We start from the raw sequence: 27,474 nt of genomic DNA on the forward strand, positions 1-27,474 counted from the left end.
AAGGAAAGGAAGGAACAGGACAAGGTAGAAAGAAAAACAGGAGAAGGAGCAGAGTGGAAGGAAAGGAAGGAGAAGGAGCAGGGTGGAAGGAATGGAAGGAAAAGGGTGGAAGAAAAAACAGGAGAAGGAGCAGAGTGGAAGGAAAAGAAGGAACAGGAGCAGGGTGGAAGGAAAAGCAGAAGGGGCAGGGTTGAAGAAAAGGAAGGAACAAGAACAGGGTAGAAAGAAAGGAAGGAGAAAGATTAGGGTGGAAGGAAAGGAAATAACAGGAACAAGGTGGAAGGAAAGGCAGGAGCAGGGTAGAAGGAAAGGAAGGAACAAGAACAGGGTGGAAGGAAACTGCAGAGGTCTCACACACAAATTTCAGCTAATTACTCCAGACAGCTCAGGGAGCTCTACTTCTGATGGTGGAAGGAAAACTGTGCCTTGAAAACAATTTGTATGGATCACAACAACAAAACAAGAGTGTGTTTGAGACTCCTTCAAACCTCCCCAGCCACCTCCAGCACAGCACACAGATAAGGGAGCCTGCAAGGTGGAGCTGCAGCCAGGCCTGGGCTGGGACTGGTTTCACCCAGAGGCAGCTGCACTCCCACTGCCAGCGGGGACCTGTCCGAGCCTGAGCTCCTACCCCACCTGCACAGGGCTGCTTTTGGCAAGCCAAGGCACAGGAGGCGTGAACAGCCCAGGCCTGACCTTGAACACAAGCTCGAGGCACCGGTTAGAGGCATTTATGTTAACAGCCCTGGGTGACAGGAAACAGAGAGACACACTATTAACAATTAATGTAACACGGGGTATTGGCTCTGAGATCAATTCAAGTTCAATTTTTGTAACCATACCAGAAAAATGAGCTGAAAATTATCTATACAGAGGAAAAGCATCTTGCTAGCATAACTCAAAGTTATATTTCCATATAGAAAGGAACAATAGTGAATTACAAACTGAATTCTGCAGACATCCTCAGTGCCAGTGCAATGAACAAACACAAAGTACTTCTATACTGATTTTCTAATCAGTATCATCATTCATACAAGCTTCACTATTAGATATATACACAGAACCCAATCTTGGTGACTTAAGCAACCCTCCTTAAACTCTGCCTACAACCACTGGTAACCTACAGAAAACACCACAGAACCTTCTGACCCAACAACTTCACCTTTATCAATGGACTGGGGCAGCATCATAAAATGAAGCAAACCCCAAATTTGGAAACCAGAGACAAAACTGTTATTTGTGAAATGATAAATAAAGAATACCAGTTTTCCTGTAGCTTTCTACCTGCTGCACCTCTCACTGAGAGGCTCAGCCCCACAGCCACTGAGTTCTAGATCCATCCTGAAGCCCAGAGTCTCTGAACTCACTCACATTCAACCATTCTGAACTCTCTCCCCACACAGAACAGGAAAGCAGTCCTGTACCAACCAGCTGAAGTGATTAACTCAGGCTTTTCAGGGTCTGTACCAAACCTGCAGCACACCAACGCTAGCAGACCCACAATCAGCCCCGGCAGGTTTGATTCCAGAGCACAGCAATCCATGTTGTTCTCCTCCATGGAGTCTCCTGCCTCCTTAATGAGCAGCCAGGCTACTGAAACACACAAAAACCTGCTGTTCTTTGAAGCACTTAAGCCAGCAGGATGCTGGTACGTTTCGATATTTTCCCTGCACAGATCAGAGCGAGGCAAAGTGGGAAAAGAACATTACAGGCGTTCCTACAAAGCAGGCACATTTCATTTTCTATTAGCAACATCCCAAGGGACACTTTAGCACTCTGCAAATATGGCCCTGCAAGACTGGGAAGTTGCTTCCTGAGTACCAGTCATTAAAGAAAGGTATTAGAGTAACTTATATTCCTCTACACCAAGCAAAAGCCAGAGTCATTTCCCCATCCCACGTAGGAGACCTAAGAAAAGCAAGATCAGGAACATCATAACTACTCTTTAACGTATTTCCCCTAAACTGATTATCATTTAATGATTGTTCTCTCTCTTTCTCTAAAGGAAAAAAAAAAAAAAAAAAAAAAAAAAAAAACAACCACAGAAACAAAACCCCAATTTCTGTATCAAGAGAGACTATCAGCATTTTTATGAAGTAACAAATTAGGCCTCTGGCATTTCCCAGCAGTGATCCAAGATTTGAGGCTTCTTAAAAGCTCCAAGTTTTAAAGCAATCAAATGGCTGACAGCTGGAACAAAACTAGCATGATTAACCAGTTATGTAAATAATGATGTGGTCAGTGCAAGCTCAATTCATTTCTGCTGCCTGCATTACACTGGACATCAGATGTTTGTGAACCCTTCATTAAATGTGACTGTAGAATAATGCAAGTGAAAACCAACATGAACATCACCAGCCAGGCTATGTGACAGTCAGGGCTCTCTCCTCTGGTCCTTCCACACCCATCAGGTAACTCATAAACAGCATTTTTATAACCCAAATATTACCCACCACTGCTTAGCTTCTACCTAGGGAACAAGTCTGCTTTTTCTCAGAAGTCCATGGAGAGACAATATTTATTTACAAGGGCTTGGAGTGACAGGCCAAGGGGGAACAGCTTCCCACTGCCAGAGAGCAGCACTGGATGGGATATTGGGCAGGAATTCCTCCCTGGGAAGGTGGGGAGGGCCTGGCACAGGTCCCCAGAGAAGCTGTGGCCACCCCTGGATCCCTGGAGGTGCCCAAGGCCAGGCTGAACCATTTTTTGGGAAAACCTGGGATAGTGGAAGGTGTCCCTGCCATAGCAGGGTGGGACTGGATGAGCTTTGAGGTCCAACCCAACCCAACCCATTCTGGGATTCAAAGATCCTGGGAGCGCTGCCCTGCATTTCTCAAAGGCTGATAACAATTTCCATTCCTCAGCAGATGTAAAAGTCAAGCTGCTGTGTCAGAGAGCTGTTGTGACACAGGTGAAATGTTGCAGAGTAACTTCATGGAACAGAGGAAGTTACCATCAGCACCCCCAAGTCAAACTTCCTCAAATGGAGCCCACAGTCAATTTGGCCTTATCAGAACCCGCCTTCAGGAATGCACACTCATGGGTCATTTCTGCTTGATAATTTTTGATAACATGGTTAAATATTTAATATGGGGAAGTTTATCTCTAAAATTCTGTCGAGCTAGTTTACCATTACTTGGAGTCCATAAAGGAAAATTTATCAAAAGTTTTGATTCCTCCCAATAAAACTCTACACTTGAGTTTGTTCAAAAATAACACGTCTGAGAATCAGCCAAGACAAACATATTTAGAAGTAACTCCTAAACAGGCTGCATTTTGCTAAAGATACCATTACAATATATTTCTGATTTTAAAAAATCATTCATCCCACATTTCACACCCCAACAATACAATTTCCTATGACCTTGTGTCTCACAAAACACAGCAACACACTGGAATTATGCAAGAGTTCTGTGTTACCATAAAACAAGCATTTCAGTGGAGAGAATAATAAAACTTAATCTCATGGCCTGATTTGCATTCTGAACTCCTCAAGTCAGACTCTACAGCCCATAACATCTGCAACAGCTTCACAATCCTAACAAGTCTTTTAGGCCTCCTGTTGAAAATGGATGAGCATGTAGATAATTCAGGTTATTTTCTTAATAGGTGAGAACAAGAAATATGTCCAACTGCTGTGAATTTAAAATCTCACTTGGCTTTTCAGATCAGTATACCGTACTTGAGAAGGGGGAGGGGGAAGCATTACACACCCATAAAACTGAGACCAAACGCTACCAGTTTTAAAGCCTTAGAGCTTTGAATCTTAACATGAATATTTTAACATTTACATTAAAGCCTTACGGCTTTAAAATAGGGGACTTCCATTGCGGGCAGCCTGTGATAATTACTGTTTCAATACATTTCACAGCAATAATGTAATACAGCTCGCTCACTACCCAACCCTAATCTCTAGCATCACAGGTACTGCAGGTAAAAAATTTAAAATATATATAAATATAAGTATGTATCGGTGTAAATATATATAGGGACAAAGAGAGAATATTACAGAATCACAGAATTATTAGGGTTGAAAGGGACCTCTAGAGATCATCTAGTCCAAGCCCCCTATATAAAACAGACCCTTAAAAATCATTAAAAGCATTAACACACATCTCCCAAACAACGATATCACTGAAAATACAATAAAATACTCCCGGCCCCGCCACGATGGAGGTGAACAACGCCGGGCGGGGGTCGGACCGGGCGGATCGGAGCCCCCCCGCCCCAGCGCCGCCGCCGCCGGGAGCCCCCCGAGCCCGCAGGCCCCGCCATCCCCCGCAGCCCCGGGAGGCCCATCGGGAGCCAGGCCCGAAGCCGGGGCCGCGGGGGCCCGGCCCGTCCCCGCCGCCGCCCGCCCAGCCACCCACCGGCGACAACAAAGGCGACCGCGGCCCCGCGCCCTCCCCGCGGGGACCCCCGGGGGCCCTTCCCGCGCCCACCCCGCGCCCCGCCGAGGGGAAAGGCGGCGCTGCGGGGGCCGCCCGCCCGTTCCCCCCGTCCCGTCCCGCGGCCCGCGGGAGCCGCGCTGACCTGCGGGCGCGGGGCGGGCGCGGTGTCCCGGTGTCCCGGTGCCCGGCGGCCGCGGGCTGCGCTTGACACCCACACGCACCATCCAACATGGCGGCGGCGGCCGCGGGGAGGCGGCGGAGGAGGCGGAACCGGCGGCCGCGCGCGGCCCCGAGGCGCGGCCGCGCTGAGGGCGGGGGGGACGCGGCGCTGCCCGTCCCCTCCTTCCCTCCCTTTTCCCCTCCTTCCCTCCCTCTTCCCTTCCTTCCTCCCTCCCTCCTGGCGCGGCTCCTCGCAGCCGGACCCGGCGCCAGCGCGGAGCGAGGCAGGATCGGCCCCCGGGCACGGGCGACGTTGGACGGGAGAGCGCCTGGGGAAACTCCTCAGGAGTCCCCCAAAAAACCTGTGTGAAATAATACAAAACAACTCTATCATTACAAAATAACTACATTTATGGGTCAGGGAACGCTTTAGGGAGGGTGCGAGGCTGGGTTTGATGGAAGGAGGGCGCTTGGGGATCCCCCTGTATGCTCACAGAGCCCAGGAGGAACTGAGTTCAGGGCTAGAGATCCCCCAAAATCCAGGGACGAAAAATACAAATTAATTATTATCAGTACAAAATAATCACATTTATGGATCAGGGTACACTTTAAAGCAGGTCTGGGGCTGGTTTTGATGGAAGGAGAAGGCTTGGGGAGCACACTCCCCCTCCACACTCATAGCACCCAGGAGAAACTGATTTCAGGAGCGGATAGACCCCCAAAACTCGAGGTCCAGTGTGGGCTGGCAGCCCCCAAAGCAGAATCATAGAATGAATTCGTTTGGAAAAGATCTGAGATGATTAAGCCCCAACTTGTGGCCAAACACCCCCCTGTCAGCTAGACCGTGGCACTGAGTGCCACATCCAACCTTTCCTTAAACACCTCCAGGGCCAATGACTCCTCCACATCCTTGGGCAGCCCATTCCAATATTTATTCACTCTTTCTATGAGAAAATCTTTCCCAATGTCCCACCTGAACCTCCCTGGCACAGCTCCCATTGCCTCACGCAGCACAGATACTCCCACTGCAGATGCCAATATAAAATAACCACATTTTTGGCTAAGGGGACACTTTATGGACACATTTGTGGATTGGGTCACCATGCTGGGTGATGAAGGGGAGCCCAGCAGGGACACAGAGGCAGGAACGTGGCAGGAGGGTCTGGGTGGGTCAGAGCACACGTCCTTCCCCTCGGGATAATGACTAAACCTGTGTCCGGTACACGGCTGGAGGAGGGCTCTGCTCCCATTGTAGTCCTCCCTGAATATATTTGTTCCCATCTTAAAACCAGGAGACAATTCAAGGAAATGGGACACGGCTGCTCGGGAGACAGTCGGGAGCTGGACTAGATGATCTTATAGGTCTCTTCCAGTCTTGAAAATTCTGTGATTCTGTGATTCTGTGATTGGTGTGGGCCAGGGGAGAAGCTGGAGAGCAGAGCTCTGCTTGGATCTGCTGCTGGTTATTTAAAACCCCAATTCCTGAGGAATCGTGCCTTACAAAAGCATAGGAAAACAGAAATGTGGAGCAAAATCCAGTTTATGAGTCACTGCTTTTAAGTGAAAGGAAGGTCAGGCTGAGTGCTGCAAACTTCATCAAATCCCACAGTGGTTTGGGAAGGGACCTTAAAAATCATCTCATTCCAAACCTGACAGGGACAGGGACACCTCCCACTGTCCCAGGCTGCTCCAAAACCCATCCAACCTGGCCTTGGAAACCTCCATGGATGGAGCATCCACCTCTTACAGCCCAGCCCTTCCTCCCATGGAGCCACTATGAAATCTGCCACAGATTTGAGGTTTAAATACAGAAGAACAGGGACTGCAGTGAAACGCCGGGTGAGCTGCATTAAAAGCAACTTGTTTAGAAATGCTGCACATTCCAATGCCTTGAACACCATCTGGGAGCTGGGAAGCTCCGAATCTTCTGCAGCAAGCTGTGATTCTGGCTTAGTTGTTAACCTTGAGCTAGGCAAGATTAAATTCTGGGTGAAAAAAATAAGGGATCAGCCCACATCTGATGGTATCAGCAGGAGCTGAAAGAATACTTCCCCCTTTTCTTTGCAAGAAAACAGCAATGATGGAAACCCAATGTTTCTGTGCACATTCATTAATCCTAATGATCAGGTGCTGACAGCTCTAAAGGAGGAGAAGAAAACTCTTGGTTAAAATAAAATGGGAAGAACAGGATTGTTCCTGCTGCCTTCTTTCCTGCCTGTGTTCCTTCCAGATCTGGGCAGACAGCTCTCCAGAGCAGGAGGCAGCTTCCTCTCCATTCCCAGCTCCATCCCAGGTGTCTGTCTACATCATTAAGTGTGCAAATCAGCAAACCCAGCAAAAACCTCCTGCAGCTGGCACACTTCCACCAAAAAAACGCTTCTCTATCAACCAGATCAAGCCCCTTAGTGCAAGTAAAATAAACCAGCCAAGTAAAATCACTTATTTTTTGATTATTATATCAGTGCTAATGCCTTGAAGTGCAGTTTTCCTGGTGTCCTTGGCAGTACATGAGTGGTAGAGCTGCACCAGCAGAGCTCTGCCCAAGCTGCACAGGGATGTTCCCTCCTGGTGGCCCCTGAGCAGACTCATGGCAGTGGATTTATGGCTCTTGTTTCCTATTAGCAACAGGAGGTCACTGCATTTGTCCTGATTTCAAAGGCAGGAGCTGGTGCAAAACACTTCCCACTGCAGCCCTGCCCCATCCCTCCCTGGAGCAGGCTGGACCTGGATCTTGACCTGAGCCATCTCTGATCCTTCCCAGCCCACAACATTTCAGCTGTGTTGGCAGAACAGAGTCCAAAGCCACAATCTGCAGTCTGAGATGGGCACCAGGAGCTGTGGCACCACCCTGATAACCAGCAGAGCAATCCACATGGAGAAGGCAGCTCACAGACTCCCAGGATATCCTCAGCATATGGAAGGGACTCACAGGGAGCTTCAAATCCAACTCATGGTCCTGCACAGGACAACACCAAGGTTAGGGACACCTTTCACTAGACCAAGCTGCCCAGAGAAGCTGTGGCTGCCACATCGCTGGAAGTGTCCAAGGCCAGGTTGGACAGGGCTTGGAGCAACCTGGCATAGTGGAAGGTGTCCCTGCCATGGCAGGGGTGGAACTGGAGGGGTTTTGAGATCCCTCCCAACCCAAACTGTTCTGTGATTCTGTAAATCCCACCATGTCCCTGAGAGCATTGTCCAAACACTCCTGGAGCTCTGACAGCCTTGATGCCATGACCATTCCCTGGGGAACCTGCCCAGTGCCCCAGCACCCTCTGGGTGAAAACCTTTTCCTGAAAACCTAAACTTTCCTGGCACAGCTTCATACCATGCCCTTGGGTCCTGTCACTGGTCACCAGAGACAAGCTGGGGACAGTGGCCCCAGCGAGTGGGAGTAGGCAAAGAGCAGGAGGATAAGGAGCAGGAGGATAAGGAATGGGATGTCAGGAATGCAGGAGGCTCTCCCAGAGACGATGAGGAAGGCACATCCTCCCCCAGCTGCCCTCCCAGCTAACCTAGGGAAGAGCAGCTGCCAGGGAGCCTCAGGAGGGCCTGTTCCACAGCCATAATGGGAATATCGCCCACGTGGGGCTGAGCACAGCACTAATTAGCTAATGAGTTTGCTCCAAATGTCTGGCCACGGTGTGAGGGACAACAGGGGCAGCACTTGAAAAGCCCCAAACAGTGACAAGTGCATTTGTCCCTTGCCGCTGACCCCAGCCCCGCATTAACAAATAGGTCAGAACCAACGGTGCTTTGCAGTGATCTAATCCTCCTGCCATATGTCAGCTGCCCGAAAAAACACTGCCCAGAGAACGCCCCAAAGCTCTGCAGAAATCCCAAGGAAAACTCGATAAATATATCCCTGCCGTTTGAAATTTGATTTCCTCACTCTATTGTTCCTCATTTCCTGAGAGCTGGCTTGGTGGATCACATTTTCTGCTTCTGTCTCCAGTGCTTGTAAGCAAACAAGACTGAATCTCATTATCCTGATGCATGGCCCTGGCTGCCTGCAATCCGATCTCTAAATCACAGTCATTTTGCTCCATTACTGATTTCCCTTCCCACTCCTAACCTGCAGGTCTTCAGAGGAATCAATGCAGAAATAGAGACGAGCATCATCTAATGAAGGTGTGTTTAATGTTCAGCTCTTCAGCCTGGATTAAACAGCCAAGTGAGGAGCTGCCTGCTTGGGCACCTCCACTCCAGTGGCAGCTGGAGCTTCCCAGCCTTCCCGGGAAGCCACATGCTTCCACATGGGGTAAATGGGGACTTCAGTCCCTGAGAGCCCAATTTGGGAAATCTGCTAATTAAATAGTCTGGGCAAACACAATCATCATTGTCCTCAGAGCCAAAGCAGCGAGATGTTTCTCAACCAGCGCAGACCCTCCCCGGAATTTTCTGAGCTGTCTGCGTGTTGCTGACAGTTATAGAGAATATATTCAGATTATACAACTTGATGTTCACCCCGGGTTATTCTCTCTTGGATTCATGAATATTTCATTGAAATATGCAAAGTCTGAGTTACAGTCTTGTCTGCTTCAATTAGGCACAGGGATCCACAGGGTCTGCAGCCCTTCCACACTTGCAGGGTTTGTCTACAAAGCGAGGAGAACCAAAATAAGAGTTTAGCTCCCATCATATTTAGCCTGGCTTTTTCAAACATCTTTAAATAAGGGAGAGAAGCAGAAGGATGGGAGAGTAGAGCCCAGTGAGCCTGTGCCTGAGTTCAGCTGGAAGCAACCCAAGCTAATCAGAACAGAGCCAGCAGGAGGGGGCTCATTCCCTTCGTGATGCAGACAAACTTGTAGAACTGTTTCCAATGCAAATATTCCTTTTGACAAGTTCAAAATTAATACACCTCTAATATGGGTATTCAAACCAGACCTTTTCTGAACACGTTGGCAGATTCATGAAAAGAGAAGGGAGAATGCAAGCCCAGCACATTCTGATTTTCTCAAAATGAATGTGCTCTGACAGTGCAAGAGGCAGTGACGTTTGAATGTGCTCAGTTCTAGTAATTACCGAGTGTTGTGTTTCTTTAGAAGCTGGAGCTGTTCTCATCTGTGGACACCTTCCCTCATTCCTTTCTCCTTACTGCTCAGGAGGTGCAGTTTCTCCCATGCCTCAGCAAGAAGCCAAGGCCTACTGTGCTGCTTACATTAAATCCCACTGAAGCCTCGGGGTGAAATTCCACAAGTTTTAATTGACCTAAGTCAGGGTGTTGTGGTTCCTGCCCTTCCTCCACCACCCCTCCCTGCCACCAGCACCAGCTTATACCACCTGTGGTGAAGATTAATCACTTTTTTGGGGCGAGTGCTGCTTCTCAGCCAGTTCAGCTCCCTGAACCAGCTCACCAGAGGCTCAGATCAGCACCCACATCAGCACAAAAGAGAGGACAGGGCCATGCAAGGCCACAACAACTGCTGAGGAGGTATTTTTCTGGGTTTATAGGACACAAGGAACACATTTGACCTGAAGAGCCTGGATCTGCTGCTTGTTTCCAGGCTGGGAGCACTCACCCATTAGGACCATCTGCACAGTTTGGAGCGGCAGACTCAGGCCCAGTAAAGTCAGGCTCATTTATTGTTACCATCTGGCTCCCCAAAGCAAGAAACCAAGGCAGAGCCTGTAAGCATTCCCTTTTGCTTGGTACAGTTTGTTCTACCCCTCTTGACTTCTTCCTTGTCACAACAAGAGCACTTCCTGCCAGGATGGAGCTGATGGACATCATCTCCCATCAGGATTCCTGCTCCTCATTCCTGCAGCCACCCAAAGAATGTCACCTGGAGAGGCATCCCCTCCCTTTTGCCCCAGGCCCATCCTCACACTGATAGAGGCTCCATAATCACTCCCAAACTGCAGGATGACCTGTGCAGTTGCACAAGGATCTCACCTCACGTGGCCAGAATTGTCCTCACTCCTCCCAGCTGTTTCTAACCTTGAGGGAAAACGCCCTGTGGGCTTGGCTCTGAGGAGCTATCAGGAGTTATGCTCCTGGCTCTGCAGAATCCTCTGGGATTTGGGTCTCCTCTCTCCTGCTGGAACAGGGATTTTGGCTGGAAAGGGTGCCAAAAGACTTTGGTAGAGGAGAGGGGGGAAATGATGTGTACCTACTAAGCACCCAGCCTGTGGCCACTGCTGAGGACATGGTCCAGCACAAAGAGTTTCATTTTTAAGCACAAAACCCCAGAAAGCACCACCCTCCCCACAGGAATCAGATGCAGCAAATCATCCACCTCTTACCTGGGGTGAGTCAGGGGTGCCAACACTGAAATCAGCATTAACACACCACAGTGGGGTGCTCACAGAGATTTGGGGCATCATGGGGACAGCTGGAGCTTCCTTCATGAGTGCTCTGCTCCCAATGTCTGCAAAGCCACCTCAGCTCCCACCCTGCACAGCTACAGCCAGTTTGGGTCAAATTTCAGAGCTTTGCTCTCAGACACAAAGATGTGACCCCCAAAGCAGAGCAAGTACTGGAAGCTGCAGGTATTTTGTGTCCTTTAAACAGAGAGGCTGGAACAGTGCTGCCACATCCCTGGATTACAGCTAAGTGCCCATCACTGACAAGCTGGTAGCTTTTCCCCTTGACAGAGGAAAGCTGAGAGCTGTTTGGTTTGTGTTTGCACAGCATCCAGCCAGCCCCTTAATTGGTTGGCCCAATTTCTGGGTTTCTGATTCCCACTTCTGCAAGTAACTTCCTCCATTCCCAGGCTCACAGAGCCAGTTGAAACTTTCATATCTGCATGCACGGTTGTGACTCCAAACTTGTCCCTGCTGCCCCATCTCATACTCAACAGGGCTTCCCAGGAACTTTCACTCTGTAAAAAACCCTAAACAATGCTGCAGAGCTGTAAATACATGGTCCCTGTGTGATAAACAAGCAGATTAAAAAAATTCACCAGCTGGGCTGGAAAGGATTCATGACAAGCCATCAGGACTCCACAAAGCAAACAAACTGCACAGCACTGCAGGCAAGAATTCCTCCAGAAATCCAGTGTTCAATCCTAACACAACCCAGCCAAGCTGTCCCAGGGATCAGCCCTGCTCTGAGCTCCTGAAAAACCTGGTGGAAGGAAAAATGTTCCTCTTCAACAACAGCAAGTCTCAGGAGCCATTTGAGCACCTCAGCCAGTCAAGCAGGTTATAATTGGCTGTAATTAATACTCCTACGAGCTTCCACATTCTTCTGGACTGAGATGGAGAAATACAGGATTGCTCCCTGACCCTGTGAACACCAGAGGAAGTCAGAGGGGTCTGTTGCCTTCTGATTTTTAGAAATCAGCCATCTCTGAGAGGAAAGGTGAGAGGCAAGCACCAGCGCTGCTGGGAACTGGCTGTGCACAGCCCCATCTTTTCTGGGACACAAACCACAATAACCTCAACCAAAAATAACTGCAGAGCAAGTTGCTACAGACAGCAAGTTTCCTCTGTCCCTCAAGATGCTTCCACGTCACTCAGAGCATTTTGGGAGGGGCATGGGGTGCAAACCATGCACAGCCATGACATTTTAGCAGTACTGAAAGTGGCCTTTGGTGAAATATCAGCTGAATTATCCAATGCAGGAGGGTGAAAACTAAAGAAGCCCAAAATGCCTGATGTCATGAAACCCCCTCGTGTGTCACCAGCGGGCTGGAAGAAGGGTTTGTGGCACCTGCACAGCTCAGCTGAGAAGTTCTCTGCACTCAGCAGATCTCCAGCACTTGGGGAGGAAGGGCTGGGCTCTGCAGGCCATTTCCTCCAAGAAGCCACCAGCTGACCCTTAAATGAAAACTGACAGGCACTTCCACACGAGCACACTGTGCTCTGCTCTTCATTACAGCTCCAGAGCGTGTCTGCATCAACTTTTCCAGCCTGCACTTGAGGGAGGAACATGAGACTCCCGTGTCTTCCCTGCAGGCAGGGCAGGACCTCTTGTTTTGCTCTGAGATCAGAGCCTGGGGGAAGGCAGGGAGCTGGAGATGCTGTCACTCAAGGGTGCCTCTTTCAAGATGCATCTTGCAGCCACAGCTCCAGTTTGGGAGGTGCCCAGAATTGCTGAATCCAAGGAGAAGAACACAGCGTGGAATTCTGTCTGCTCACTCACTTATTCCTCTTATCAGAGGATCACAGACTGGTCTGGGTAGGAAGGGACCTTAAAGATCATCCAGTTCCAAACCCTCACCCATGGCCAGGGACACCTTCCACTGTCCCAGGGTGCTCCAAGCCCCATCCAGCCTGGCCTTGGACAACTCCAGGGATGGAGCATCCCAGCTGCTCTGGGCAACCTCTGCCAGGGCTTCACCACCCTCACAGGGAAGAATTTCTTCCTAATACCTAATCTAACCCTGCCCTCCTTCAGTTTAAGGCCATTCCCCCAGATCCTATCACTACACACCCTTGTGAAAAGTCCCTCTCCAGTTATATCCTCAAACATTTGCTACAAACACTGCCAGCACTCAGATTTTGGACTGGACACCTGGTTTTGAGCAGGATGGATGTTCTTATCTTCCCACACATTGGCTCCCAGCTCCAGCCCTTCATGTTTACCATCCTTCAGAGCAGAGGCCAGGAGCAGCACCCACGTGCTGTTTGCCTCACTCTTCTGGGTTTCTCCCAAAATCTCCATCCCTGGGGAGCTCCTTTCTTTTCCCCAGCCTCTCCATGGACTAGCACCCTCAAGCCTAAAGCCTCCCCTGAGCCTTGCAGACACTTGGCACATTCCCTAAGCCTTCTGCACCCAGAGGTGCTCAGGGAGATTTAAACATATGCTAAACTGATTTCCTGAGCTGTCTCTGCCCTGGGGAGCCAAGAACAGCACAGCTGCAAACCACTGGAGGCTGCATTCCTGATCCCAGCTGAGGGAGCAGCAAGCAGGCATCAGGCTGGGATAGAGAATTTGTGCTAATCTGGTTTCCAGAGGGAGAAGACATAGGAGAGAGGCTGTAGCCCCTTCCCAAGCTGTTTTTGAGGGTCTCCCATGAGTGATTCCAGTCCTTTGTGGCCAGTCCAGACTGTTCCTGTTGCTCCAGAGGTTCTTGAGCTCCTCCAGCCACCTCATCCTCCACACTGTCCCTTCCACTTGGAGCTGGAGCTTGCCCACAATCAAACTCTTGCCCCTGTTGCTCATCTGAGCCCTCCCAGGGCATCCTGTGCCCCGTGGCAATGCCAGAGGCTGAATTATGCTGGGTTGGGTCACACAGGGATCACTGATCCAGCTCCTGGCCCTGCACAGACACCCCAACAATCCCAGCCTGTGCCTGGGGCAATTCAAACCCTCCTGGAGCTCTGGCAGCCTTGGGGCTGTGCCCATTCCCTGGGGAGCCTGGGCAGTGCCCAAACACCCTCTGGGGGAAGAACCCTTTCCTAATATCCAACCTGACCCTCCCTGACATGAAATGGCACTGAAATCCCAATTTGTGCAGCAGGGCTGTGTCTCCAGCACAGCAGGACATCACCACGTGGCATTAATGTGACAAAAGGACACAGCACACCACTGGGTCCTGCTGCCACCTCATCAGCACCTCCACGAGCTGCCCAGCCTGTGGTGACCACCAGCCCCTCCCAAGCAAAGCCCAAAAACCAGCAGCAAAACCCAGAGTTCCTCTTTCAGCCTGGGAGAGGAAGAGAGGGGAGGAAGGAGGAAGGAAGATGACAAATCTGCATTTCAGATGCTGAGAGGAACACGGTGCAGAAACAGATATTTTACAGCATTTTGCCAAATGCTTTGCCTGCTACTGCAAATGCATCTTGTGCCAAGCACACCTACATGGGGAGGGTTTCTATTACCTGTGCTAATGTTGGTGCCTTACATCACGAGCCCTGTCACAGCAATGCTGTTCCTTTGCCATCAGCTTCACAGGGAGGGGGCTCAGGCCCCGTTTTCCTGGGGATCTCAAACTCTTCCATTGAAGCAAATGCTGTTTCCAGCTCTACAGGAATGCTTCAAGAGAAAGCAGTACCTTGGCTTTCTATTTAAGATGCAGAATTGCCTCCTAGGAGTGCTGCATTTGCTAAGAGAGCAGAAAGCAAGAGCACACATCTTGGAGCAACCCCCTGGGCAGTGTTCCTTCAACATGGGCCACATCCTGCTCTCATTTACACACAGGCTTCAGTGAAATTACCCTGGATTGCCACAGCTGATGCATCAGAAATCACAGCCCAACACAGCCCCTGGGAGGAATCCATCAGTTTTATTGTGGCTTCCTAAAAAACCTGCACTCAGTTTTTCCTCTTGCCTTGCACAGGTGAAAATCACCACTGAGTAAAAGTGCCCTGAGAGGGCTCTGCCACCAGAGCTGCAGCTTTATTCTGCTCGGTTTTCCAAAGGGAGCAGCAGGGTGTGGGCTGGGATGGGCATGGCCACGTGTGTGGATGCTCCCATGGATCCTTTGGGGCTGATTTCAGCCCCAGCTGATGACAGGCTGGGCAGAGCTTTCACAGCTACCTGATTACTAAAACATTTCCTGCAGCTCCTCAGCTGAGGAGAGGAGACAGGTCAGAGCAATGAGGGACAGCCCAGCCCTGGGTGACACTTCAGAGAATCCACACAGACCTACAGGGAAAAAAAAATAAATAAAAAAAAGCAGCACTGGAGAGCATGGCAAGAGGAATAAATCAGAGTGACAGCAGGGCTGGGGACTCTGGGGGACTCCGAGTGCATCCCCAGCAGAAAGGGCAGCGTGGAGCGTCCGGGGAATGCACAGCTGCACCTGCATCCATCCTGCCGCACACAGAGGCCCTCAGTGCTCCCTGTTCCCTCCGCTTCCTCCCTCTTGTGCTGCCATCCATGCCCTGAATAGGCGGCTTCAGGAGCAGCACAGTGCCCGGATTCTCTGCGCATCCGGGATGTGGCACCGCGCTCATCACCGGCCAGCAGGGACCTTCCTCCTCCTCCTCCTCCCTCTGTGTCCCCACAGCTGGCACCACCTGCGCTGGCACTGCCCAAATTCCTGCCAAATTCCCACACCATGCCCCAGCCTCAGGTCACCCACAGCCCTGGAGGTGTCACCATGGCCCTGGAGGTGCCACCTGGGCACGTCCCCATCCCCAGCAGCCCTGCAGGGAGGGGACACCTGCCCGAATGTCCCCCCAAAGCAGCAGGGTGGGTACGGAGCCGAAGGAGGAACCAGGCCGCTCTTGCCACACTCCCAGAGGAAGGCATGACGTGAGCTGTGCCTTAACTGGTTATTAATAACTTCTTTGTTAACCAGCCAGCCCTGAGGAGGAACCAAAATGTGACTGCCCCGGTGGCGAGCTCAGTCACCGGCAGCCGGCGATCATTCACAATTCCTCCCCACATTTATTTTGTGTTGTTTTTCCCGGGAGCCGCAGCCCCCCGGGTGAGCCACGGCGGTGACAGCAGGGTGACAGCACGGTCCCCTCACCTACGCACACGGCGCAGCCTTCTGCGGTGGGATTTTCTTTTTGATTCCTAGAAAAATAACAGATGCTCCCCGTTGAGGGGGAGATTCTTGGAACCTGTTCAGGCTGAGCCTGGATGTGCCCAAACTCCCGGTTCCCTTCAGCGGGAGAGCGGAGAGCCCCTGGCCATGGGTGGTTCCTCCTCCAGCCCATGCCGAGGGCCGGGAGCCTCCCCCCAGGGCAAACAGCGACAGCAAACAGCCTCCACACCCCAATCCCAGCCTCCTGCCCGCTGCTTTGGAGCTCCCACTTAAAGGAGCTTCCACTTCAAGGGACCCTTTTCATTGTGTCCTGTGCCAATCAAAGTGGTGCTGGGACCCTCTGCACCTCCCTGCAGCACAGGGGAGTTTCATGCTTCAGCTGCCTCAGAATGGATTCTGAGGACTCACAAGGGCATTCCCAGCTCCCATCCATGCTGCAGCACCAGCCCATCTGGGAAATTTTAGTATGGAGACCTGGGCTTCTCCATAGCCCAGCACCGAGGATGGAGACTGGAGGCCAGACACACTGCTCGTCCTGGGAGCGACCATCAGACATTTCCACAGCAGGATTCAGCAGGAAACATTCCTCCCACAGCTTAGAGCAGGGCCTGGCCTGCATGAGGGCACCAGCAGGTGCCCGAGTTACCCCAGGTGTGTCAGTGACCACAGCAAGGCCCCAGGACACAGCCAAGGACCAGGACACCAGAACCATGGGACACAGGAGATCTGCTGCCAGCTGGACACCCAGGACCTGCCCCAGGTGGATCTGGACAGCTCCAGCCTCTCCTGGTGACCCCAGGGAAGACACAGCCACCACACAGAGGGACAGCTCACCTTTTGCTCTTGGTGCATCCCAGGGAACAGCAGGATCTCAGGAGCAGCTCCAAGACACAGCCACAAGAGAGAACACTCCCTTCTCCTCAGTTCAAACCCAAGCAGTGGCCTCCAGGGCCTTTTATAGAGCCCAGGGTGCAAATAACCTCCAGCTGATGATTAAGCCCTTAATGGTTCACACGTCTGTAAACGATCCTGGCCTGAGCCCCCAGCCCAGGCACTGACAGTGACCTCATCCAGCAGCCCAAAACCGAGTCCTGGGAACCCCCAGCAAGCCCCCACTGTTTGTTCCCCTTGGCTGCTCTGTCTGGGCTCTCCCTCCTCACCAAAACAGGGTTTGGCCAATCCCAGCCACCATCCAGGGCTGTATCCCTCCTGGAGAGGCTCTTTGGGATGACCCCGTCAGTGATCCTTAAAGGTTTGGGGTTGAACTCTCCACTCGAGGTTTCATGACTTCCACTTCTTTTCCAGATCCATTTTTGGGGCCAAAAGCAGAAAGTGAGGTCCCACCACCCACCCCCTGCCCTCAGGCATCTCCCATGAGAGCACAATCCCACTTCCCAACCCACCTCAATCACAGGCAAGTGGCCCTGCTCTGATTTACCAGCTCAAAAACCCCAACACCAGCCCCAGCCACCCATCCTGACCATGAGGAGATGCAGCTTCACATCTGGAGACCACCAGCACCTCAAGGAGCCTTTCCTAGCCACGCTGGACACAGTGTGGCCAATTGTCCCTGTATCTGCTCCTCCTGGAGATGTTTTCCTACAGATCCTGTGGGATAATGTGAGGTCCAGAGGGGTCTGATCCCCTCTGGGTGTAAAAAAAAAAAAAAGGTGCCCCACAAGTTCCTCTGTGTGGGCTAAGAAGTTGGGTTACACACAAAATCCAGTGATCAGGAGTCACCAACGCGGCCTTGGCTCCAGGGGGAAAGTGCTGACACTGAGATCCTGCCTGGGGGCCCTGATGTGGCATTTTCCAGCCCAGGATGTCACTTCCTCTCTGTGCAGGGCCTCAGTGGGGCTCAAGAGACATCTGTGTCCCCACTGGAAGGGCTGATTCCATCCCTGGGCACACAGGCAGCTGCAGCTTTGTCCTACAGGATTTATCCACGTTCCCATCCCAGGCACCAGCCTGAATCCTGCTGTGCTGCACTCCCAACCCCCAGACAGCGCTGTGTCCTGGGGCAGCATCCATCCCTCTCCCTGCCCTGGATCTGCAGTGAGCAGCTCCCCTTGCCCAGCCCTGCACCCCCCAGGCGTGGGACACCCCCTCCCCTCCATGGGCAGAGCAGGGGTCACTGAGGCAGCGGCCAGAGAGGAGCTGGGGAGCCTGGAGCAGTGTCCATGACAAAGCTCCCCAGGCCGCAGAGGAAGGGGAAGAGGCTCCCCTCCCTCCTCTTCCTCCCTCCCGCGAGGGGATTTTGCAGCCAGGTAAACACAGGATGTTGATGAAACAGGGCTGGGCAGATTGGGCAAGCTGGGAGTCAGCAGGAGCTCCAGGCAGCTCCCAGCGCCTGGAATGGCCCTGCAGCCTGGAAAGGGCAATGCCAGAGCCCCTGGCACCTTCCTGTGCCCATTCCAGAGCCCCTGGCACCTTCTCTGCCCATAACAGAGCCCCTGGCACTTTCTCTGCCCATGACAGAGCCCCTGGCACCTTCCTGTGCCCATTCCAGAGCCCCTGGCGCCTTCCTCTGCCCATGACAGTGCCCCTGGCACCTTCCTCTGCCTGTCCCCAGGGTCACAGAGCTCCCCTGCTCACAGGGAGAGGCAGCATGGGCTGGTGGCCAAAGCCAGGGCAGGGTGAGATCCCTCAGGTGACCCTTGGGATCCCTTGGGTGATCCTTGGGATCCCTCAGGTGATCCTTGGGATCTCCTCACAGGCTGAGCTGAGCTCAGTACCGAACCCTAAAGTTCAAGCTTTGACACCCAACGCACAGCAACCGTGTGGCACCTCCCGTGTCCCTCTGGGCACTGGGCACATGCAGGACACAGGGATGAAGGGACACATCCCCTAGGATTCCACACAAAATCTTGGGATGGGCGCCCGGGCACCAGCTGAACACGGCAGCGTTTGGCTCCCGACACAGAAAAGGGGCCACAGCCCAGCCCAGCCTGTCCTGGGGTGCAGGTGCCACAGACAGAGGTGTCACAGGGGCTGCCGCCTCCCCAGAGCCGGAGTGGAGGGGCAGGTGGCGCTGTCCCCGTGTCCCCGTGTCCCCTGCGTCCCTCGGGGCGCTGCTGCCATCTGCCGGCACGATCCCGCTCCTGAGCCCGGCCTGGGGACGCTCTGCGGCCGCACTGTCCTGTGTGCCCTCCCAGGCGCTGCGGGACCACGTGTGGCTCCAGGCCGGACACCCCAAGGTGCCCCCAAAGCCTCCCTGCTGCCCCAAACCCCAAAACTGCTCCTGGAACAGCTGATTGTCACCCCCATAACCCACTCCTGGGCTGCAGCTTTCTCCCACACCAACCCCACCCCAGCCACCCTCCCTGCCCTCCTGTTCTCCATGTGGGATGGGATGGAGTGGCCTCTGCATCATGCACTTGGAGCAGGGACAGGATCAGGCCCTTGGCTGCAGGACTGGGGGGACAGCAGCTCTGCTGGGCTGATTTCCCCAGGGAACATCCAGCTCCATCCCCACAGGGCTGCTGGATAAAGCTCACCCCAAGATCATTTCCTGCTGCATTCCCATCCCCTGGGTCTCTCTGGAATTTGGGATTTGCTGAGTCCCCTCCTCCCTGGGACAGCCGAGCACATTGGGAGCCTCTTCCCACGGCCTCCCTGGCCCTCCTGGCCTTTGCAGCACCCCTGGGAGCAGCACATCCCGGGATAACCATGGGGACTGTGCCTTGCTGGGTGTGGGGACACCAGTGACACCCTGCACATCCTCTCTGCATCCCACGGCACTGGGAGCAGCCTCAGTGGGGTGCTAGAGGGCGTTTGCTTTTCGGATCCATCAGGAATTGGGAATGAGGTTTGGGAGAGGCAAATCCCCGAGCCTGTGTCCCCACAGCGGCCCTGCAAGCTCATCCCACCCTGGGCAGATGGAGCAGAGCTGGAAAATGCCCAAACCCACGGGCAGGACTGCGCTGCAGCTGTCCCCGGTTTGATTCTCACAGCAAAGCCAGGCAGTGTCTGGCGGGTTTTCCATGCGCTCCCTGCCCCTGCCCACACACAGGAAGGCTGAACAGCTCCGACCATTCCCGCTGGGAATGCTCCCCGGCGTGTGAGCCCTGCAGGCTCCGTGCCTGACGCCCACGGGAGCAGCAGGAAGTTTTAGTGCTCAGTTTTAGCCTAAAAGGGAGTTTTATTCCCTGAGCCCTGCACAGAAAAAATGGGAAGAATTAACCTGCTCAAGGGGTCCAATATCAGCCCAAAGAGCCAATATCAGTTGTGCTGAAAGCTCGCTGCTCAGAGGGTTAGCTCTGAATTCCAGAGAAACCAGGTGTGTGCATCCACCCGCCTCCAGCATTCTCTTGCTTCTAGAAAACCATTCCCACCGAGCCCCTCAAGCAGAGACTCCCCCACCAGCGCTGCCCATGCTCTCCAAACACCCTCCCCAAAATCCGCACCCCGTGCCCAGCCCATCACCATCCCCTTTCCATCCCTTTTCCATCCCCTTTCCACCCAAACCCTCTGCCCACCACTCACCGCGGGGGAAACGCCCAATCCTCCTGCCATCCCCATGGCTCCCCTGGCACTCGGCTGGGCTGGCACGGCTCCCCCGCCTCCGCCGCACATCTGGGCAGCTGTGGGGCGGCGGGGCCCGCCCGGTGCCCCGGCAGCAGCGCTGACATCAGCGCGGTTTCCTGCCCGTGCCGCCGTGCCGTGCGCGCAGCCCCGAACGCCGGGACCCTCCTGCAGACCCCCCTGGCATGGAGTCCGTGGCCCTGTACAGCTTCCAGGCCACGGAGCAGGACGAGCTGCCCTTCCAGAAAGGGGACACGCTGAAGGTACCAGCCGGGGGGGTTGGGTGATGTTGCTTTGTGGGACGGATGTCACCCGGCCTATGGTGACACCGGGCCCATGGTGACACCGGTGCTTTCTTTGTCGCTGACTTTTATGTTTCTGGGGCTTTCTGTGGGATATAAGGAGCCAGCCTCGAGGATTTGGGAGTGTGGAGTAGCATTCCCTGCATGTCTGTGCCACCAGGCACAACTTCAGAGAAGGACATCCCAGCTGGGACATGGCATGTGGCCTCTGTGGGTATCAGTGCCACCAGCTGTGCTCTGTGGCAGCCCCTGGGGCTGGGACACATTTTCCCTGTCCAGGGGGAGCACTGGAGGTCACAGGGATCCAGCATCGTGCCCGAACACCTACCCAGGCACTGGCAATGGGGTGGGCCCTTAGATGCCACCTGGGAATCCCAAAAAGCTCCAGGGGGCAGAAGAAAAGCTCAGAACATCCCTGGGGGGCAGCAGCCCTGCCATGGGAGTGAGGGCCCCCTCCCTGCCCATGCATCCCCCTCAGGCTCCTCCCGGACCCCCGGCACCCTGTAGCCCCCCGGGGGCACAGGGGCACATCCCAGCTGGAACCCAGAGCCCCAAACCCTCCGTGCCATCCCTGCCTCCCGCCGTGTTTCCCCGAGCCCTGACCGGGGTTTCGGATCCTGTTGTCACAGCTGTGCCGGCCCCGGGCCCTGCGGGGGAGGCTGGAAAATGTTGTTGTCACACGGAAGCGGTGTCAGCACCCACTGCCACCATCCCCGGGGACACCGGGGCCTGGCTCCCGTGCTGGGACAGATCCCACCCTCTTCCCTGGGCAGGGGTTTGGGAGCACACCAGGCACCTTCCAGCTCTGTGACCCCAGAGCCCCCAGAGTGCGCCAGCACTGCCAGAGCCCCCTTTGCCCCAGGGATGGTTGGGGGGTGCTGTGGGGTCTGGGGCAGCAATGGGGTCCCACTCATCCCCTGGTAGCCAGGCTGACGCCTCCCTGCTCCTCTCCCCCCTCAGATCCTCAACATGGAGGATGACCAGAACTGGTTCAAGGCTGAGCTGTTCGGCCGCGAGGGCTTTGTCCCCAAAAACTACATCAAGGTCAAGCCACACCCGTGAGTACCATCCCAGGAGCCAGGCAACAATCCCAATTCCCAATTTACAACAGGCCAGGGTAGTCCCACACTTGGGGAAACTGAGTCACAGAGATGGGGGGGTCAGTGCCAGTGCCAGCACAGCCCGAGGGGACAGGAGGCAGCAGCACACCCACGTACCCCCAAAAATCCAACCCTCACACCGAGCTGCCGCTGAATAAATGATAATTGGGGAACAACAAAGCGTTATGGGATTATCACTGCATTAAACACAATCCTATTAGCACGTTATTAAAGCCCAGCCTAATCCATCGCTGATTGAAGCTGTGTTTGATACATCCTTAGCCCCTGGTAAATCACATTTCAGTGGCAGAGCGAGCGCGTGGGCTCGGGGCAGCCCGGGGCTCATCCCACTGCTTCTGCAGCTCGGGATAACAACCATGGCATGGATGAGACACAGCCTCTCCTGCAGCACCTGGAGCACTGGCTCTGTGCTGAACTCCCTGGCTGATCATTCACCGGGCAGCTCTTACAGCAGCAGGGAATCTTCCCAGCCCAGGGACCCGAAATACCCTGAGATAAATACCCTGAAATAAATACTCTGAAATACCCTGAGATAAATACCCTGAAATACCCTGAAATAAATACCCTGAAATATCCTGAAATACCCTGAAATACCCTGAGATAAATACCCTGAAATGTCCTGAGATACCCTGAGATAAATACCCTGAAATACCCTGAAATACCCTGAGATAAATGTCCTGAAATTCCCTGAAATACAGGGTGGGACACGGGGACTCTGCTCCTGCACTCCTTTGACATCAGGCCGGGTTTCTCCTGGCACAGAGTGGGATTTCTGGTGGGATTTCTGCTCCCACCAGGAGGGGCCAAGGGGCGCCAAGAGGAGGAGGGCGGGGACAGGCAGCGCGGCGGGCCGGGTGACAGCGCAGGTGACAGGATGCGGTGGCGGCTGTCGGTGACGCGGAGGGGGCAGCGCGCCCACAGCGCCCTGCGGTGCCCCCCAAAATTCCGGGATGGAGCAGGAGGGGGAGAGAAGGGAGGAACTGCCGGGGGAGGGTCGCAGCCCCCCGAGGAGCCCGATGCAGACCCCTCGCCCGAAATCCCGGTGCCGTGCGGGGCTGGGGGTGCCCGGGGGTGCCCGTGTGGCTCAGCCCGGTGCCCCTCGCAGGTGGTACGCGGGCAGGATCTCCCGGCACCTGGCAGAGGAGCGGCTGCTCCAGCGCAACCACCTGGGAGCCTTCCTGATCCGCGACAGCGAGAGCGCCCCGGGCGAGTTCTCCCTCTCCGTCAGGTAAAAAAAAACGCCTTGGGGACAAGCGGCAGGAGGGGAGGGGTCCCTGCAGCTTTGGGGACACCTGGTGTGTGCTGGGGAAGGGCTGAGCACCCTGCCCTGCGCTGGCCACCTCGGAGGGGCTGCGGAGCCCTCAACACATCAGCACGGCCTCGCACGGGACCTTCCCCTCCTTCCTCTCCTCCACAGCTGCGCCTCCATCCCCGCTGCTTGCTGCTCCCTGCGCCGCTGCCCTCGCAGGGACACCCCCCAAACACGGCATCCCCAGGGGTGCAGGGCTCAGCATCCCCAGGGGTGAAAGGCTGAGCATCCCCAGGGATGAAGGGCTCAGTATCCCCTGGGATGGAAGGTTCAGCACCCCAATAATGAAAGGCTCAGCATCCCCAGGGATGGAAGGCTCAGCATCCCCAGGGATGGAAGGCTCAGCATCCCCAGGGATGGAAGGTTCAGCATCCCCAGGACTTCAGCACCGGCTGTACAACGGGCAGAGCCTGTCCCCGGGGATGTCACCCCTGCCCCGCCCCGGCCTGGGGATCAGGGGCCGGCCCCAGCCCAGCCAGGCACTTTCTCACCCTTTTAATCCCTAATTGAACGTTTTGGGCGGTTTTTGTCGCTAATGAAAGGGAGCCGGGCTCTCTCTGCCGCGTCACCGCAGCGCAGCCGGGTCCCGCCCCTGCCCAGGGCCTCCCAACCTGTCACCCCAGGCACGCCCTGCGAGGTGACAGCCGGGGACATCCTGCCTGCCTGCCCGTCCTCCTGCAGCACAGCAGCACAATCCCAGCCCCTGCAGCCCCCTGGCTTGTGCCCAGACCTGCAGCTCTCACCACACCTGCCCCAGATGTGGCCCTGGACAGAGCCACCTGCCCTCCATGTGGCTGGCACCCCTGAGTCCCCACTGTGCCAGGGCTGGGCACGGAGCTTTGGCTGCCTGTGGGGTGATTTGCAGCAGGGCTCAGCTGTGGGTCCTCATTGCAGGGCCAGGAATGACCCCAGTGCCACCATCACTGCCACCATGGCAGGAGGGCTGCAGTGAGACCCATGGGCTCACCCCAACCTTGCCAGCACCCCCAGGCTTTACCCAGCTCAGGGGATGCTGCCAGGATGTCCCCAGGGTGATTTCCATCCATCCATCCATCCATCCATCCATCCATCCATCCATCCATCCATCCATCCATCCATCCCTCCATCCCTCCATCCTCCTTCTGCAGCTACGGGAAGCAGGTCCAGCACTTCAAGGTTCTCAGGGAGAGGAATGGCAAATATTTCCTCTGGGAGGAAAAGTTCAACTCCCTCAACGAGCTGGTGGATTTCTACAGGATGACCACGATCGCCAAGGAGCAGCAGATTTTCCTGTGGGATGAGGACCAGACCCAGGAGGTACCACCATGGGTGGGGCTGAGGGTCCCAAACCCCTGTGTGAGCCCCCTCGAGGCTCGGTGTCCCTGCAGAGGGACAGGGACATCCCTGGCTGGCACCTTTGGCTCAGGGGGGTGAGGAGCAGGAGAGGGGGCAGCAGCCTGGGACAGGCAGTGCTGCAGGGAGGAAAAGCCCCTGGAGCAGCTCAGAGGGGCAGGGCAGGGCAGGGCAGGGCAGGGCAGGGCACACATCCCTGTCCCTCGTGCCAGGGTGATGCCCGGGCAGGTGGCAGAGCCAGGACAGGGCACAGCCGAACTCCAGCAAAGCCAGACCCTGGGGCAGTGGGGTGAGGGTGGCAAAGCTGAACTTTGGGAGCTGGGATGGGGAAGGCTCCAGCACCTGGAAGGAGCTGGGAAGGAGAGGGTGCCAGCTGCCTCCCTGGGCACCCATCTTGAGAGATGGGGAGAGTCCACTCCACTCTCTCCTTTCCTTGCTTCTGTCTCTCCAAAGCAGGGATCCCAAGGCTCCTCCTCATCCTGTGGTGGCACAGCCTCCCCACCAGGACGCAGGCAGTGCCACCCAGTGCCAGGGGCTGTGAGATGGGGACCCCTCTCCTCCCACCAACCCCGGCCCTCGGCTCCCCTGCAGGTGAGGAGACCCCGATTTGTGCAAGCCCAGTTTGACTTCTCAGCCCAGGAGGGCTCCCAGCTGCCCTTCCTGCGTGGGGACATCATCGAGGTCCTGGGCTGCCCCGACCCCAACTGGTGGCAGGGGAAGGTCTACGGCCGTGTCGGGCTCTTCCCACGGAGCCACGTCCACCCCATCCACAAGTGACCTTCAGGTGACCATTGAGTGACCACCCATGAGTGACCTTCAGGTGACCATCCACGAGTGACCATCCACATGTGACCTTCAGGTGACCATCCAGTGACCATCCACGAGTGACCTTCAGGTGACCATCTACAAGTGACCTTTGAGTGACCATCCACAGGTGACCTTCAGGTGACCTTCAGGTGACCATCCACGAGTGACCATCCACAAGTGACCTTCAGGTGACCATCTACAAGTGACCATCCACAAGTGACCATCCACAAGTGATCATCACAAGTGACCTTTAAGTGACCATCCACGAGTGACCCTCACCACGCCGCCACTGACTGGGCAGGACCCGGCCCCGTTGTCCCCCCTCACCAGAGCTGTCCTCACAGCCTGAGTGTCCCTTTGTCCCCAGGATGGTGCCTGGTCCATGACCCCCAGGCCAGGGATGGGGCTGGCAGTGCTGCTCCCCAGGCAGGGAGTGTGGAATGTTCAACCACGGCCATAAAACCTTTTCCAGAGGCGCAATCCAGTGGGGTGACAGCCACAGAGGGAGTGAGCCCAAAACCCCAAACCCTGAAACCTCTCCAAACCCTGTAAGCAAAGCCCCAGCTGCAGGGAGGGCTGCAGGCAGCCAGGACACAGCCAGGATCCACAGCTCCACGGAGGAATTCCAGGGTACCAGGGAAGGCTGGTCCAGGAGGATTCCATCCTGTGGGGTGCTGTTCATAGCTGCAAATTTTTTTTTTTTTAATATTTTTTTTTATTTAGGGCCAGTAAAATGTGTTTAGGTATTGCCCCTGAGAGTGGCTGATCCTTTTCCAGCACTGCCAAGGTGGTCCCATCCCTCCATTCACACAGGTTCTGCTTCACTGCAGTTTTATTTCCCCCATTTCCCCACCCCAATGCCTGTCCCAAACCCCTCCCAGGGATTTTCTGCCCCCACAAATGCCCCCCACACCCCTGGGATGCACTCAGGGAATGCAGTGCTCAGAACATCCAACTCGCTGCACCAGTGGATTTAAACATCACACCCCAAACAGATAAAAAATAGCCCCCAAATCCTCATTTTTCCCCTCTCCAAACACCTCTTCCCCACCCCAGGGGCTGCCAGGGTGCTAGGCAGAACAGGCATGACAGAAAATACTGACACACATCAGCACAATGGCATTAATGCCACAGACACGGGCCCAGAATGGGGGTCCTGTGGTGTCCCCAAGGGTCACAGCCGGGGTCCCTCGGGTGGCTGAGCAGGAACCCGGCACAGAAACACGGTGAGTGCAGGGGACAGGTGACCCTGGGGACAGCCACCTCCTGCAGCTCGAACCCAGCTCTGGGAACTTGGAGCTCCTTCCCCCCTACAGCCAAAGCCCTTTCCTCAGGGCTGGAACGAGATGATCTTCAAGGAACCTTCCAGCCCAAACCCTGATCCCAGGATGGGCACAGGGACAGATGGGACCCCCTGACACCTCCTCAGAACCCGACCCACGCTGAGGAAAACCTCAAACGTGCAGCTCACAGAGCTTTTTTACCCTGCCAAGCACATTTCCTTGGCTCTGTCCCTGCAATCCGCAGCGTCCCGCTCGCACTCATCGCCCGCCCCTGCCCGGGATCCACCGCAGCAGCGACTCCCGCCCCGGGCGGGCAAAGCCCTTCGCAAACATTCATTATCCATCCTGGGGAAAGCTCTCCTGCCTTGTCACACCCTTGTCACCGCCAGCCACTGCCAGGGAGGGGCTCAGCCGCCTCTGAGACCAGCGCCCCTCTCTTCTCAAACGGGACAATGCGGGACCCCCATTGCCCGGGATGGCCGCCCATCCCTTCCCACCCTCTGGGCATGGAAATGCCGAGAACCAGCCGCTCCTGGTCCGGCCAGGGCTCCGCAGATCGCGGCCAAAGCCCTGACCCAGATTCGCTCCCTGTTATTGTCTGCCGGGCCGGTGGCACCGTGCCGGGCATTCCGCAGCGCTGAGCGCGGCTCCGCGGGCACCCCCGGGGCCAACGGGGCTGTGCTGCCCTCTGTCGCTGTCCCCTGCCCTCTGTCGCTGTCCCCTGCCCTCTGTCGCTGTCCCCTGTCACTGCCCGAGCTCCCTGTGTGACCGCGACCCGGCCCCACCGAGCGCCCTGTCCGCATTTCCAGCGCTTTCATCCATAAAATAATCCCGGGTTTTGTGTTCCTTGCATAAGCCGGGC

The 27,474-nt window shown here is 55.0% G+C and overlaps 2 protein-coding genes across 2 annotated transcripts in view; one reads left to right on the forward strand and one right to left on the reverse strand.

The window, feature by feature from the left end:
• EPN2 (epsin 2) overlaps positions 1-4,634 on the reverse strand; it is a 43,217-nt gene extending 38,583 nt beyond the window's left edge. Inside the window, exon 1 of the mRNA XM_059484085.1 lies at positions 4,534-4,634. The gene's annotated coding sequence lies outside the window, so the exon portion shown is untranslated. The remainder of the gene's footprint in view (positions 1-4,533) is intronic.
• A 16,008-nt stretch (positions 4,635-20,642) lies between these two features.
• On the forward strand, positions 20,643-25,568 carry GRAP (GRB2 related adaptor protein). Its single transcript, XM_059484566.1, has 6 exons — positions 20,643-20,721; positions 21,721-21,818; positions 22,987-23,109; positions 24,318-24,486; positions 25,114-25,370; positions 25,457-25,568. Exons 1-5 carry the CDS (start codon positions 20,644-20,646, stop codon positions 25,297-25,299), a joined length of 654 nt encoding a protein of 217 aa, XP_059340549.1. The 5' UTR covers position 20,643; the 3' UTR covers positions 25,300-25,370; positions 25,457-25,568.
• The last annotated feature ends 1,906 nt before the right edge of the window (positions 25,569-27,474 follow it).

Source organism: Ammospiza nelsoni, chromosome 17 (assembly GCF_027579445.1).
Source record: "Ammospiza nelsoni isolate bAmmNel1 chromosome 17, bAmmNel1.pri, whole genome shotgun sequence".
NCBI classification, from domain to species: Eukaryota; Metazoa; Chordata; class Aves; order Passeriformes; family Passerellidae; genus Ammospiza; species Ammospiza nelsoni.